Source organism: Chionomys nivalis, chromosome 1, assembly GCF_950005125.1.
Source record: "Chionomys nivalis chromosome 1, mChiNiv1.1, whole genome shotgun sequence".
Classification (NCBI taxonomy): domain Eukaryota; kingdom Metazoa; phylum Chordata; class Mammalia; order Rodentia; family Cricetidae; genus Chionomys; species Chionomys nivalis.
Window position 1 is genome coordinate 103244199 of NC_080086.1, and position 15844 is coordinate 103260042.

Here is a 15844-nt window from a genome sequence, read left to right on the forward strand (position 1 = left end):
GCCATGAACACGCTTGCTGAAGGTTGGTCCCCTTCCCCCATCCTGTCTGCCAACCGCCAGGTCTACTAAGCCGAGTGAGTTTTGTCAGGTACCTGGGACTTGGTCCAGACTCCAGTCACCAAGAAGTCAGCTGTGCGCTTGTTTGTGAATGGAGGCAGCAGAGGCTCAGTGGGATGGGGCGTCACCGGCTTGCTGGCAACTGGGAGAACCAGGATACCGCGCATTCTTTTCCTGTGGCTTCACTGTCAATTGATCGTTCCAGCAAGGGCTCGGCAGTTGCGACATAGCTACCAGAAAGCCCTAGGCTTAGAAGCGCAGGCCTTAACCTCCAGAAAGCCCTCTCACCTGTGACTAACAGGGCATAGGCGTAGCCGTCAGATTTGCTGCCACTTGAAGAAAACACCCAGGTGGGGTCTGAGAAGCTAAGCCTTGCTTTCTGGCTCACACGGCCACATTTGCTCCTGGAAGTAGCGGTACTAGTGGGAACTAGTGGTCACATCTCTTTGATACAAAGTATTTATTTATTTAAATTTATTTAAAATTGTGGGAGCATCACATACATCGTAGTGAAGGGGGAGACAACCTTGCTTTGTAGCTGGAGAACAAGCAAGGGTCGAATCACTTGCTCAGAGTTCACGGTTCACTGATCCGGATCTTACGTCATTTCCCTGCGCTGACAACTTCCTTTGCTTGAAAAAAAATCACATATTTTTGCTCTCAATTTTTATGTCCTTTCTCAACCACAAAACCACCAAGTCCAATGTCTGGGATGTTGAGTAACTTCTGTAGTGCTAATTGGAATAAAGAACTACAGGCTGAAGAAAGGGGTAATCAGTGGCATTTTGCAATAAGCATCAGCAGGGAAAAGCAGGAGCCAGTCAGGGGAATTTCATGACGGTTCTCCAGGGCAGGCTTGGTCTCGGTCTGCACAAAGTGTGAGCATTTGTAGTGCTTTGGATCAGGGAGCTCGCCCAGCAACACTCAGTTTAGATACCCTTCAATTCTAGATTTAAAAAGCATTCTAAATTACTTTATCATTTTATGTATACTGAAGTTTTGCATATATGTCTGTGTGCCGCTAGTGTGCTTGGTGCCAACAGAGGCTAGAGGAGGGAGGTGGAGCCCCTAGAACTGGAGTTACATATAGTAGTGAGCTGCCACATGGGCGCTAGGAATTGAACCCAGGTCCTCTGGAAGAGCATCTCTTCAATCCCTCCTTTAACCCAATCTTAAGAGTTCCTCCAGGCAGCATATGACTTCATCTTTACCCTGCTCTGAGCTATGGTGAGGTTAGCCAATGGTGGGGGGCTTCTCTGCAGCCTGAAAACAATAGAGGGCCAGTGAATGTGTGTGTGTGTGTGTGTGTGTGCGTGCACACACACCAGTGAGAGAGTGTGCATGCATGCCTGTTTCTGAGTATGGAACCCAGGGTCTTACACATCATCTCTGCCACTTTGTAGCATCCCCAGCCAAGTGAGTGGGTGTGTGGTAAGCTGAGCAAACTCACAGACAGCGCAAGGAAAATGCAGACAGGATGGCCAGCACTGTGACCCCAGCTACTCAGAGGCCTGGGTTCAAGGCCAGCTTGGGCAAGGTAGGAAACTCTTTTTGAGACGGGAAGAAAAAAGAGCTAGAGCTGCAGCTCAGTGCTAGAGCTTTGCCTAGGACGTGGGGGATCCTGACCTGAATCACCAGCCGAGATGGGAGACTGCAACCCTGCAGTTCTGGGGAGATGCGTGGTGAATAGAGAGAACCACAGTGCGTCCATTTGTACTTAGTTGTGTGGTGTGTCCTAGGTGCCCGTCTTTGAATGCCGCCTACACTCTTAGGAATTCTAGTTCTTGATGAGGACACGCTGAGCTGACCTACCTGGCTTGTGGCACTGGACCCATGTGTGCACAGCCAAGCCCACCGCCACTCTCCAGTTGCTCTGCCTAGGGAACCATAACTGCACAAATGTCACTCATTCGCTGACTGTGGTGTGTGCACTGGGCACAAGGAACTCTCCTTGGGGAGCTGAGCTGGCGGAGGCTGGCTGGAGATGACATCTAAGTAGGGTTCTCAGGGAGGAAAAGCTCTGAGAAGAGAGGACATCCCCGACAGCAGCATCAGCCCTGGCAAGAGCCTGGAGGAGCGAGATGTCATGGCTCGTCTGAGCCGAGGGAGCGTGCAAGGCAGGAGATATGAAGGAGTGCAGGAGCCATGGTCCAGTGACGAGCCACTGGGCCTCTAGACAGCAAGGAGCCATCGAGGATTTGGAGCCCCAGAGTGCTAGTAAATCTATTTTTGGAAAATTACTGGCCGAGGAATGATAAATGCCTGGAGAGAAGGGAGGTTTTGCAATCCCCCTGGAAGAGAGGGGAACGTGTATCTGAGCTGGGCTGTGTCAGGCTGGATGGAGACTAGTGCCACAGGCAGGGAGGGCTAGAGATTTGTCGCTGGTGTGAGTGGGAGGCAGGGGACATTTCTGAGGGAGATGAGGTTTGGGGTGAGGGTGGGGCAACTCTGAGGATTCTTTAGATTGGGGCAATGTTTTCATCCACACCAGGTAGCCGTGTGAGTGGATACAGCCGCCAGACTGTGGAGCCTGGATGCCTGGGATCAGATCTTGACTCTCTGGCTGTTTGACCCTGAACAATCAATGAACTCGGTGTTTCAACACTTGCACTCGTAAAATAGTGGGGTGCCACATCATGGTAGTTAAGAGGCTGATCATAAAATAATGGGGAGCCACGTCATGGTAGGTAAGAGGCTGAGCAGCTCTCAGGAGCAGGGCCTTGGAACACTAGGCAGGAGACAGCTATTTGACAGCCATGAAAGTAATGCCCAGTTCCCCTCTCTAAGAACTCAGAGTAATTCAGAACCAATACTCAGAACACTATTAAACAATGCAAAGTGCCCTGCAGTGACTGCTGGAGTGAGGAGCAGTTAGCGATGTCCCCCTCTTAGTTATTACATAGCTGCTGGAGCATCTACCAACAGCAGGGTTCTCTAAGGAGCCGTAAGAGATGAGCCTGGACAAGAGGACCCAGGCAGACTAGCTGTGTTAAATGTGCCAAGTAGGACATACTGGAGGTGCCGAGTGATGGAGAGACAGGAGTAATCAGGCACCAAGGAAAGGCCAGGGAGCAAAGCCAGGGAAGAGGGTACAGGACGAAGCACCACGGAGGAGGTGCCCAGCGGCAGGTCCTGCTAAGGGACATGTGCGGGCGGTGGGCATCCTGTCCACTCTGCCCTGCAGGGTGACTCTGGGATGCTCCTTATCTGTGCCCCCTTCTGCTGCAGGACTGCCCAGGGCAAAGCATGTTAGCTAGACATAGGGACAGCTAAAACTGAGTCACAAGAGGAAAACCGAGCCAGCTTTAGAGAAGAGGAGTTGGCTGCGGTGAGCATGGAGGGAGAGGACAGAGAAGTCCAAAAGGCAGGGAGTTTTCTAGAAAGACTTTCCTTCTGGTGGGAATTTCTAAGAGAAAACTAAGAACATCTTCCATCCTCCCACTGATTTAGCCTTGGGGTTAGTTTTCTTCCTAAGACCTCCCTCCCTCCTTCCCTTTGTTACATTTAATCAGGTCAGCCAGTGAGCCCTGGGGACCCACCCATCTAGGTTCCGATCCAGCACCACAGTTACAGCTGAGTGCTGCCGGGCTAGGGTTTTCTACCTGGATGCCGGGGATCCGAACTCGGGTCCTCATGCTAGTGCAGTAGGCGCTTCCACCACGAATCCACACCCCTGCCCCATCCTTTCCACTTAATGCACCCACTGTGAACAGCAGTGGTGACAAAGGCAACCATATACAAGTGGCAGTCTGGCTTTAGGAGGCCTTGGGGAGCTCCCGAGCCCCACTTCCCTGCAGAGATTCATAAGGCATGCACTGGTTGTTCCAAAAGGAAATCACTCACCCCAGAAGAGCAAAAGGCCAAGTGAGCCAAAACACAGGGCTCTTCATTTACTGAGTCCTCTTGGCCATGTGTGTTAGCAGGTCAACCTGGCACACTAAGCGGCAAACAACTGGACACACACAAGAGCTCCTTGAGTGTATTTTGTGAGAGACTAAACCGTGTGAATTTACTCAGCTCTCAAGAACTCAGAGGCATTTTAAGTTAGAAACAATAAAACCTCACCAGCTCCACACCTGGTACAGATCTCCACTCTTCACTATCTGTAGCATTCAAGTACCTTAGGTAACTTGTACAGCAGCTGTGCCTGGAAACTCGGCTCAGTCTTCTGGAAGACGGGGTGTGGCGCCCTTCCCAGTGTTTTTCTGTGTGTACACAGAGTCACAGATGTGCCACGAATGGGGCTGGGGTGTGGGGATAAGAATTAGAGGCATTGTACAGGCGAACTCACCATGCTGGCTGCCAGGTGTCGGGGCCAGGTCCTGAGCTCTCCTCCTCCATTCCAGAGTTGAGTGGTTCCTCTTCTAAGGGTCAATGGCAGGCAGGCTTTCTACGTGCCCCCCAAAACCACACTTCTAGGGGATGAAGCACTTCACCCACTTGAAACCAACACTGCAGCCCCACAGTGATGGATGTATGGGACCCAGAGCTGCACAGGGGGCACTCTTGCCAAGTCTCAAACTACCAAAGAACACACATATTTTAGTGTGTGTGTGTGTGTGTGGTGGGGCGGTTACTAAGAATAGACAGCAGTGTGTCGGCATTCCGCAGAGGAGGTATCCAAGCTGGACCAGTGCACCTGGTCGTGGTTGTGTACTAAAAAATGGTAACGGGGTTAAAATTCACTGGTAAGATTAAAATGCAGGAGAGCTGGGATGTTTTTGTTGCATCGTAGGCTGTATCAGCTTTGAAAATGTTTACATTTCTGAGATGGCCATGTCTGGACTGTGGGTCCCTGTGCCTAAGAGTCAGTGCACCTGACTGCCAGGTGAGGCAGGTCAGGGCTTCCCCTGCATGTGCCATGTGGCCATCTTAGATCTACCTTCTTACTGATTAGTTCAGAGCTAAGTACCACCATAGTCCCAGCAATGGAAGCAGAACCCATTGCTAATAGTGATCTCAAAAAGTCCAAATCCATACAAAAGAAAACTCCAGAATGTCCCTCATGAACTGAGAAGAGACTTATCCACCATTTTAGCCTATCAGCTGTGCCTCTAACTGCAGCTGGTTCAGAGGCTGAGACAGGACTGAGAAAAGGCCATTAAAATGTTGTCTCTAACAAATCTAAAACCACATTTCCCAGAAACCAAACTTAATATATAAAACAGATGGTGAGTCAAGGCGAAGGGAGTGAGGTTGATCCAACATTTAAAATTCAGTCAATGTAAATGACTACATGAGCTCCAAACGAGACCACCAGATCATCTCAGAGATGCCAAATTTGTTTTTAAAACAACAGGACTCACTACTGATTTCTAAAACAATACCTGAAAACAGCAAACATAAAAAGATTTTCTGATGGAGGTGGGTCTTGTATCTATCTGTTGCTTTCATTGGTTAGTTAATAAAGAAACTGCCTTGGCCCTGATAGGACAGAAAATTAGGTAGGCGGAGTAGACAGAACAGAATGCTGGGAGAAAGAAGCCGAGTCAGGCAGTCGCCATGATTCTCCCACCCAACACAGACGCAGGTTAAGATCTTCCCTGGTAAGTCACCACCTCGTGGTGCTACACAGAATATTAGAAATGGGTTAAAGCAAGTTGTGAGAATTAGCCAATAAGAGGCTAAAACTAATGGGCCAGGCAGTGTTCAAAAGAATACAGTTTCCGTGTAATTATTTCGGGTAAAGCTAGCCTGTGCAGGAGCCGGGTGGTGGGAAGCGGCCTGAAGCTTCCTTCTACAATTTTCCTTAGGTTTTTGTTTATATTTTTCCCAGAGCTTCCCATGACAAACTTGGGATAAGAATTCTTCTTGTGGCCTTGAATGACATGCTGTCCTCTTTGGCCCTTCTCTTGCACCCCGACATCCCCAGCAGTGGGCTGTTCTTGAACCTGTGGGCCTTTGTGCTTAGTCCCTCTGTGATGAGTGATCTTCCCTGAGGTGACAAGCTGGTTCCCTCTGCTGTGTTTTATGCAAGTTGGTGTCCATTCTAATGTCACCTCTCTAGATGGTCCCTCTCAATAGTGCTTTGTAGAGTACCCCTTCTTCTCCCTTGACAGTCACCTCATTTGTTCCTGGTTGGTTTCATTCCCCATTAAGACAGACCACTATCAGCTCCACTCAATCATATGACCCTTAAAGCAGGCCACGTGTTCAGTGCTGTACCCCTGGGCCTAGACTGTGACCAGAACATGGCAGTTCTTGACGAGAAAGGAACTGAATAGGAAGGCCCAACTTTCCATAGCCTTGCCATGGTACAGTCTTTACACCACATGCCAGTTGATCACGGGGAAAACAACGGCCCATTCGTTATTTCTTCCCTGTGAGTGAGCTCGAGTATCATGTCTTTTCAGCTTGGCCTTTGAATTGCCCCATTTTTTCCCTGTTGCTCTGCAAGCACCATTGCTGTATCAAATAAACTGCTCTTCTGCCCACTGTGTGCTCAGACACGCCGCCCGTGTGCTCCTCTGCCCACTGTGTGCTCAGACACGCCGCCCGTGTGCTCTTCTGCCCACTGTGTGCTCAGACACGCCGCCCGTGTGCTCCTCTGCCCACTGTGTGCTCAGACACGCCGCCCGTGTGCTCCTCTGCCCACTGTGTGCTCAGACACGCCGCCCGTGTGCTCCTCTGCCCACTGTGTGCTCAGACACGCAGCCCCTGTTTGCCATTTGTCACGGTGATGCTGCTCATCTTCTCTTGTGGCTTCCAGTTTGAGATAAGCTCAGGTCTTCCCCAGACCCAGCATCAACCATCCTGTGTCCTCAGCATCCTTACACATGTGTAAGTGAATACTTACACTGTTTAGATCTTTGACCCGCCCAGAATCAGCTTGATAAAAAGTGAAGCGTAATCTAATCTAAGAAGCAAATTCAAAGCCAGTCACTCTGGTGCATGTTTACAATCCCTGATTCAAGATGGAGATGCATTGAGGCCAGCCTGGGCTACAATAATGAGTTCCAGGCTAGCCTGAGCTGCACACTGAGTTATCGGTCTGAACTAAATGGCTAATTCCCATCTTGGAAAAAGAAAGTTGAGCTTTAAAATCCAATGAATACAGGTTTCCAGGTGTCATTTACATAATTTTTTACTTTCCTGAAAAAAAATTTATGAAAACAATTAAAATTTCACATATTTTACAATGCATATAAAGATACATATCAATATGTATGTGTATAGAATAATGTATTTCCCACAATTCCCTAAGATCCGATGTTATCCTATAGAGCACGCCCTTCTCTGGTTCTCAGTGTCTTCTTACTTTCTTGGGTCTTGACCTTTTTTTTGATTCACTGTATTTTTTTTCAAAAAGTTTCTTTTCAATTAAGCTCACTTCTTCATGGAGAACAGAAGTCTTTATTCTTAGTAAGAATGAGAAGATGTTTAGTATAAACTGGTAACTCAGAGAAAAATTTGACTCTTCATAGGTTGTCACATGTTTACAGTAGCTAGAATGGGAAGGAAAAGGAGGTAAATTATCTTAAAATAATAATTCAGAAACTCTGGCATCCATCCACTGACACCCCCAAATCCCTTTGCCAGTATATATGGTTAAAACAGTATTATGACTTCAAAGGAAACTTGGGAAATTTGCTAAGGTCCTTAATTATATGAAGAGAAAATTCTTCACAGTGTCTATGGTTGCTAAGTTGGGGACAGGAGGGGCTCCCTGTACCAGTCTCCATTTCTGAAATGTTTGATCTAGCCCGCAGTTATGTTTAAAGACAGGTACACACCCACCCCTGGGTCATCATTCTGAGCAGTGCGATCCATGTGTTGATGGAGAAAGGTCATTGATTAATTAATAAAAAAACTGCTTGGCCTCATAGGTTAGAACATAGGTGGGTGGAGTAAACAGAACAGAATGCTGGGAGGAAGAGGAAGTGAGCTCAGATGCAGGGCAGCTCCTCTCAGAGCCAGACGCAATGCAGCCAGCTGCCAGGTCAGACATGCTGAATCTTTCCCGGTAAGTGCACCTAGTGGTGCTACGCAGATTATTAGAAATGGACTAAATTAATACGTGAGAATTAGCCTAGAAGAGGATAGATATAATGGGCCAGGCAGTGTTTAAAAGAATACAGTTTGTGTGTTGTTATTTTGGGGCATAAGCTAGACAGGCGACCGGGATCTGGGTGGCAGGAACGCAGCCCGCAGCTCCCACAACAATGTGTGTGTGGCCCTAAGTTCCCAGGATTTTGCTGTCTGTTCACTTGTTTGTTTTTTAATTAACAAAGACCCTACGACCCCCACTTTACTATCCTAACTACATTCTATGTCCTACGACCCCCACTTTACTATCCTAACTACACTCTATGTCCATCCTTCCATCCACAAGTAAGTGTAGTCCTCGTCCTCATCGATGAAACTTCTCTTTGCAATAGATGGGGTCAGTCCAGAAAACCACAGCCAATCAAAATGCAGAGGTGTGCAGCCCAGTCCTAATGGACACATTTACAAAGTACTCCTGCACCTCAGGCTCAGGGCACTCAGCAGAGGAGGGGCAGAGATGTAAGAGGCAGAAGACCAGGAATTTGCTATGAGACTATGTCGCCTAACATCGGAAGCCACACCCATAAAGTCTTACAACTGCCTAAACTCGAGCTGAACAGGACAATAGACATGCCAAAATGGATGGGGAGGAGAGGAGCCCACAAGGCCTCAACATTGCCTCGAACTACAGGCATAAGGCATGCTGAGAGCAGGAAAAACAGTCTTCCCCAGAGAACGACGCACCACTTGGTTATGCAATAGCAAATGGTCAGCCCTACAAACATACATGCACATAACACTATAAAGACTGAGCAGGGTGTACTTATGTATTTAGGAGTACATATGTATATACACACATGTATATGTAACAGTGAAAAAAGGGGCAAGATAGTGCATCTGAAAGATAGCAAGGAGGGGTTTTGGAAAAGTCTGGAAGGAAGAAAGGGAGGTATGAAATAGTGTGATTATATTATAACTTCATGGAAGAAAAGAAAGGGACACTCCTCAGGCAGAGCAGGAGGTCTCATCATGCCTCATGCTTCTGGAGTTTTGAAAACATACATACCTTTTGCAGAATTTCTGGGTACTGAGCCAATACAGTGAGTTCTTGGTTATCAAGGACTGGCCTTTCGTTATCAGGAGTCCCTGGAGGCTATGTCCATGGAAACAAGGGCTATCGGTGTCTCCTTCAGTCCAGCTGAACTGAAAACTTGAAGGGGCCTTCTTTTCTACCACAGGTGTTGTGCCGAGAAGGGCACTGAATTGCTTCTGAAGATTCTTTACCATTTCTGCAGGTGGAGGGCAGAGGCAAAGGTCAATTCACAAGTAAGCCAGGATTTGTAAGAATGGACTAGTGTTGGCTTCTTAGCCTCTGGGGTAGGGGCAATCTGGTCTCCAACTCAGGAGCCACCTCCCTCCGTCTTCTGAGTGCACATTCACACCCAGATGGTTTCATAACCACAGTAACATGCGGGTGGCCTTAGGTGAGGCTGGAGCTGCGTGAGGGGCCTCAGGAAGTTACTTAACAATGACTGAAGAAGAGCACCAAACAATCTCAGGGCCAGTTTCCCAACAGAGCTCTCGCAGTCACAGATATTGTTGGGCCCTTAAGCTCTGCTGTGAAGACGCAGGCAAATTCCCGGATGCGGATGTCTATGTGGTTTCTCCTTTGGCAGGAATTAGACACGAGCACATCCCCATCGAGTGGGAAGTGTGTTTATGCATTGGCTTTCCATGTGCAGACGGCTGATACTACCAACTCAACTGCTACCTGGTACCCAACAGGAACCAGCAGACTCACCTCTTCTCTTATACGCGACTGACTTGTCAATGTGCGAACGGTAGATCGGTCTTTTGGTTTTCCAATAATATCTACACACGGTTGGAAAGAAGTGAAGCAGAATGAGGGATGAACGTCCACACAGTTCAGAGAACTAAAGCTCAGTGGCTCCAGGCACTTGTCTATATTCTCTCAGGGCTTCCATTCCTGCAGGAGTCAGGGACCCTTTAGGTGCCACTACACACCATGCAGTAGAGACTGTTTCTATCACCACACACAACCGTGCTGTTTACTCTCATTGCTTCTTCTCCTGTCTTTGTCCCAAATGCTCATCTCTGAGTGCTGTCCTTAGAAATCTGATTTGGAACCTCATACAAAATAGACAGTGGTTGCCAGTCTCTCTGGCACGCATCCTCTTCCTGGTGAGAAGAAGGAATGGCCCAGATTCTAGCATGACAGACCTAAGACCATCCCTTCGCCTGCGAAGGCAACCTCCTCCTAGGGTAAGGGCAAATAGGTGTGTTCATCACAGAGGGGTGCTGGCCTGAGCTGGTCCACAGGGTCCCCGACCCCCACCCCAGGGCAAAGGCTAAGTGCCGTCTGGCATTCCCGCAGGTGACTGGTGACCAGAAATGAATGGTGACATAACCATCTCTGGTCCAGGCAGTTAGTGAACGGCCCAGGAGAGGCTGCTGGCATGGGACAAGATGATGACGTGTTTCTAAGCTCACGTCCGTCCTTCCTGTGCTACCTAAAGGAGGAGACTTCTAGAAATAGCAATAAAAATATTTATCTTGATTCAGGCCTCTAAAAGAAAAAAAAAAGACACCATGGCAGCAGAAAAGGACACGGAGTCACAGGGTCTGATCTGCTTCCGCCAGGGTCTAGCAGCCCAGGTGACCATGGAGGCTCTGGAAGGCAGAGGCTGTCTTATCTCCTTAATACTCTTTAGGGCATACAGTAGGCATTCAACTGAAGTGTTCGTTAACAATGGATGGGATGGCTGGGCAGTGGTGGTGCACACCTTTAATCCCAGAACTCAGGATACAGAAGGAGGCAGATCTCTGTGAATTCGAGGCCAGCCTGATCTACAGAGCAAGTTCTAAGACAGGTTCCAAAGCTAGAGAGAAACCCTGTCTTGAAAAACAAAAACAAACAAACAAAAAAGATGGGATGGCACACTGTAGGCATTCAACTTAAATATTTGTTTATTATAATGGAATAAATGAATAAATGAACCAACAACCACCTTTAGCTTCTGTGCCATTTCCTACCCTTACAGGACTGTTATGGGAGTAATTTGTGCCATATTTGTGAGGTCTGGAGTGGTGATTGAGAACACCTTTAATCCCAGTGCTCAGAATGCAGCCAGGACGACATGGTGAGACTCTGTCTCAACAACAACAATAAAAGAGATAACATGTCTTGCTATGTGATGCCAGGAGTGTGGTACAGCCCCGTAATCTCAACACTCAGGAGTTCAAAGCCAGCATGAACTACATGGTGAATTTGAGGCCAATCAGCGTTCCATGAGATTCTGTCTTAATAACAAGAGAAACAACCACCACATTACACTGTACAAACCCTGTGTAGCCATTAGATGTGATATATCTAGTGCTTGGCAGAGTGCCTGGTTGCCCGGCTCAGAGGTATTCATGAAACAAGCAGAACCTTCTAGAAAAGACACTAAGGAGCAGGAAGTCAAAAACACAAATATCTCTATTTACCTATAAAACTTAAAAATTGATACTCTTCTCATTTCTAAGGGTTAGTTAAGAAAATACATGTGGACTTTTTAATGATGTTAGGGCTAAGTGACAAACATCACTTTACCAAATTTAGGAACTGAGATTTTTCTCAAATATTAAAAAATTCAAATTAGTTAGGTGTTGTGGCGCACACCTTTAATCCCAGCACCTAGGAAGCAGAGGCAGGTGGGTCTTTGAGTCTGAGGCCAGCCTGGTCCACAGAGTCAGTTCAAGAACAACCAGGGCTACACAGAGAATCCTGTCTTAGAAAAAAAACAAATAAAAAACAAAAGGCAAAACAACAACAAAATATCAGTGAGGTGTCATTAGCTTTATGGTGAGTCTGTGATTTTCTAAGACATCTTTTTACAATTATCATTTATTTTCCTAAGTGATAGTGTAACAAGTACCCTGTACAGTCACGGCCTTAGGAACACCCACTCTTACGCTTTCCTTAGGAGCTGGGTCCACACAGTATTTCCTGTGCACTGGTAATGAAGGCCTAGACAAGTGGCCACCACCATAATCAAGGAGGCATTACTACCACCCAAGGCCAGATGCCCAAAAGATGGGAGAGTGATTGAAGATGACAAAGTTCCAACTGTTTGGACACCCTTCTGAAATGGAGTCTTCTCCAGATATCCAGCCCCCTTTGCCTGCTTCTCCCAGGACACAGAGGTTTCCAAACAGACACACCACAAAGGCCTTGTGTTTCTAGCTAGACCCTTTCTACGCTTCCTCATCTTTCTTTACTTGGTTTGTCGGACTGTTTGGGAAGAAGGATCAAGGTGTAATTTACATCTAATGAAACCCCTTTCCGGGCACTTCCAATTAGCATTCTCGCTAGCTGTGTAATCAGCACCGTGACTAAGGCAGACAGCCCCAGCGCTCCAACAGCCAGGCCCTTTGTAGTCGTCCTTCCCACACCCTTCATCTAGGCAGCCACGGTCTTTACCCTGTAAGCTTGGCCATCTTCAGAATGGGATATAAACAGACGTGTATGGCATGCAACCTTCTGGCCCTCTGTTTAGCACATAAGACTCAGGAGTCACTGCTGGCTGGATGGGAGATTTTGGTTTGTACTCTAAGTGGGCTGTGTGGCTGTATGGTGTGGACATGCCAGCTATTCTCATTACCAGCAAAAGTCACAAAAACATTTCTATATGGACTTCTGCGGGAACATAAATTTTCATTTTACTTGAACTCTTCAAAGTAGCTGTACCATTTTAGACCCCAATACTTGGTATGCGCAATGTATTGAAAGTGGACCCTTCTAATTAAAGTAGACATCTTTCCTTGTGTATCCTGTGTATCTTCAGCTTTTTCACTTGAAAAATTGAGTTGTTTTCCTATTTTATGAATTCTTTATATTTTATAAATAAAAATCTTTCATCATATATGTGATCTTCAACTACTCTTTTTTTCTCTCTTTCACTTTTTTTTTTTTTTTTAAAGACAGGATCTCACTCTCCTACTCTGTAGACCAGGCTGGTCTTGAACTCAGAAATCCGCCTGCCTCTGCCTCTTGAGTGCTGAGACTAATGGTGTGCACCACCACGCCCAGTTTTCAGCTGTTTTATCTAAGTCTAGGTTTTGTTTTCTTTTAAGCACCTTTGGAAAAATTTCCCCTCTACAGTCCAATTTACCAGTTTCTCTTTTTTTTCTATTAGTTTAAAGAAATTATTTACTTTTATTACATTTGCATTGGTATTTTGCCTGCAACTATGTCTGTGTGAGGCTGTCAGGTCTTGGAGTCAGAGACAGTGGTGAGCTCCTGTGTGGGTGTTGGAAATTGAACCCAACTCCTCTGGAAGAGCAGGAAATGCTCTTAACCACTGAGCCATCTCTCCAGCTCACCAATTTCTGTTTTATGGATCATGGTTTTGATGTTATATCTAAGAAATTTTTACCTAACCCAAGAGATCAGCGAGCCTTTTCTTTCCCATCTTCTCTCCCTCTATTCTTCCTTTGTGTGCATATATGCGCACGTGTGTAGGCCAGAGGTCAACTTCAGGACCCACTTCACCTTGTTTTTTGAGGTAGTGTCTCTCATGGGGACCTGGAGCTTGTTAATTGGACTAGACTGGGCAGCCCACAAGCCCTATGGATCCTTCTGTCTCTTGTCTCCCCAGTGCTGGGATTCCAGGTGTGTACTCACATCTAGCCTTTACATGGGTGCTGGGGATTGAACTCATGTCCTGATGCTTGCTGGCTGTGCAATCTCCCCCAGCCCAGCAATGAGTTCTGCATGTGCTCTGGAACTTCACCCAGGTTCTTCTCAACCCTGTGCTAAGCTGGCAGCTGTTGAAGCCGCCTACTAAGCTGGTTTAGACGATTGTTTTTACCAGCGTTCTTCATAATCTTATGCAGAGTACCATGGGTAACTTCAGAAACGTGTTAATGACCATCTGACAGCCCAAAAGATAACGTCCAGAGCAACAGGGAGTCCTGGTTCCATCCCAAGTAATAAATAAACAAATAAATAAAATAATTATTAATTCATACTTCAGTGTTAGAATCAGTTGTATGTCTCAAAATACTACCATTTAGCTACATTAGAGGAGTATTTTGCAGCCAAAAGGAATAAGTCTATTTATACAATCCGTTTTCCAGGGAGACACTAGGCCCCAGGGTACAGGCTGTCTAGAGGGTCCCATATCAAATCATCCTCTACACAGTGTATGATAGTATGCTAATACACAGAGGCAGTGGCAGCATCCACTAACTGATGTCAGTCACTGCCACCAGAGTCCCTGGGCATGCTGAACACCTGCCTCTTGGTATCACTATGACAACCCATTTTCACATAAATTTATATTTTCTGCCTTCCTTAAAGAAAAAAAAATCAACTAACTAGAATTTACAGAACCAACCTTTCTGGAGAAAGGTTACATGCTACCAAGATACACATTGAAAAGTGCAAAACAGGGGACATAGGGCAGGTGAGCAGAGGAGGGGACACGGGGCAGGTGAGTAGAGAAGGGGGACACGGGGCAGGTGAGCAGAGGAGGGGGACCTACTTGGCCCTTGCTTCTTCCCATTGTCGTCTTTTCTCATCAAAGGTTTTCTTCATAACTTGGTACCATTTTCTGAAAACAAACTGCGGTTTATCTGAGAGAAATGAAATCCATGCTTAGCAGTAGAACTCGTCCATTAAAATAACACATTATCACATCTGAATTTATTCCTAAATAGAACACTTACATGACAGCTCTCGGAGAGGATGAGCAGAGCCACCTTTCCACAGCGGCGCTCATGCTACCTGCCACTCTCTCCTGTAAGTTGTGACCTATACTGTGGCCCCACAAGACTGTCCTGAAATGTTCTTTTACACGTTTCTCCTAGGCTTTAAAGGGCTTTTGCTGCCTCCTGGAGAAGGCTGCTACACAACCAGACCCCTCTTCCCCAGTTCCCACACCCAGCATGTGCAACCCAGTCCCTGGCAGAACTGTGGTGAGAAGCACATGATTGGGAAAGACACTGTGGTGCTATGGTGGATCAATCCAGACTGGCATTCCCTCAGGACCTGTTTCTATTCTTCCACTCCTAATTCAGAGAGTCCGACCATGAGGAAGGAAGCAGACACAGGCACAGAGACAACAGACTTGGACACAACAAGTATACACAGGATAGCTCTCTGTTCTCCTCCAGAAAGAATGGCCTCTTTCATGTCTAATTACAAATGTTTTCATCTGGCCAATATCAACAAACAATACAGCCTTGAAGGCCATACAGCCAGAGAAAGGAAACCACCCAAAGAACTGGAAGGGCAGAGGAAAACTAAGAGTTAAGTCAACTCAAGTTCTTGACCCCTCAATCTCCTCAAGGGGTGAAGGGGATGGCGGGATGGTACCTAGGGCATGGACCACAATCCTGTGCTGTTGATGGGAGACATACTATGAAGTCTACAAGGATAACATTGATGCGGGATTCCCCTCTGTATGCTGTGAATACCATTGGTTAATAAAGAAACTGTCTTAGGCCTGTGATAGGGTAGAGTAGAGATAGGTGGGGAAAGGTAAACCAATGCTGGGAGAAAGGAGGCAGACTAAGGGAGAAGCCACGGAGCTGCCGCTAGAGACAGACATGTTGAAACCTTGCTGGTAGGCCATGAGCATCATGGTAAAATATAAAATAATGGAAATAGGTTAAATTAAGATGTAAAAGCCAGCCAATAAGAAGTTAGAGCTAATAGGCCAAGTGATTTAATTAATACAGTTTCTATGTGGTTATTTCAGGAGTTTGGGCGGCCTCCTACTACACAACATGGCAA

General features: G+C 46.7%; 1 protein-coding gene across 4 annotated transcripts in view; it reads right to left on the reverse strand.

The window, feature by feature from the left end:
• Positions 1-7135: 7135 nt before the first annotated feature.
• Positions 7136-15844, reverse strand: part of Taf1b (TATA-box binding protein associated factor, RNA polymerase I subunit B) — a 64118-nt gene continuing 55409 nt past the window's right edge. For all 4 annotated transcript variants that reach the window (XM_057781993.1, XM_057781976.1, XM_057781968.1 and 1 more), the window contains 4 exons: positions 14592-14682; positions 9845-9915; positions 9110-9332; positions 7136-7502 (listed from right to left, as the gene is read on the reverse strand). In XM_057781993.1, coding sequence (XP_057637976.1) covers positions 7301-7502; positions 9110-9332; positions 9845-9915; positions 14592-14682 — 587 coding nt within the window. In that variant the 3' untranslated portion in view covers positions 7136-7300. The remainder of the gene's footprint in view (positions 7503-9109; positions 9333-9844; positions 9916-14591; positions 14683-15844) is intronic.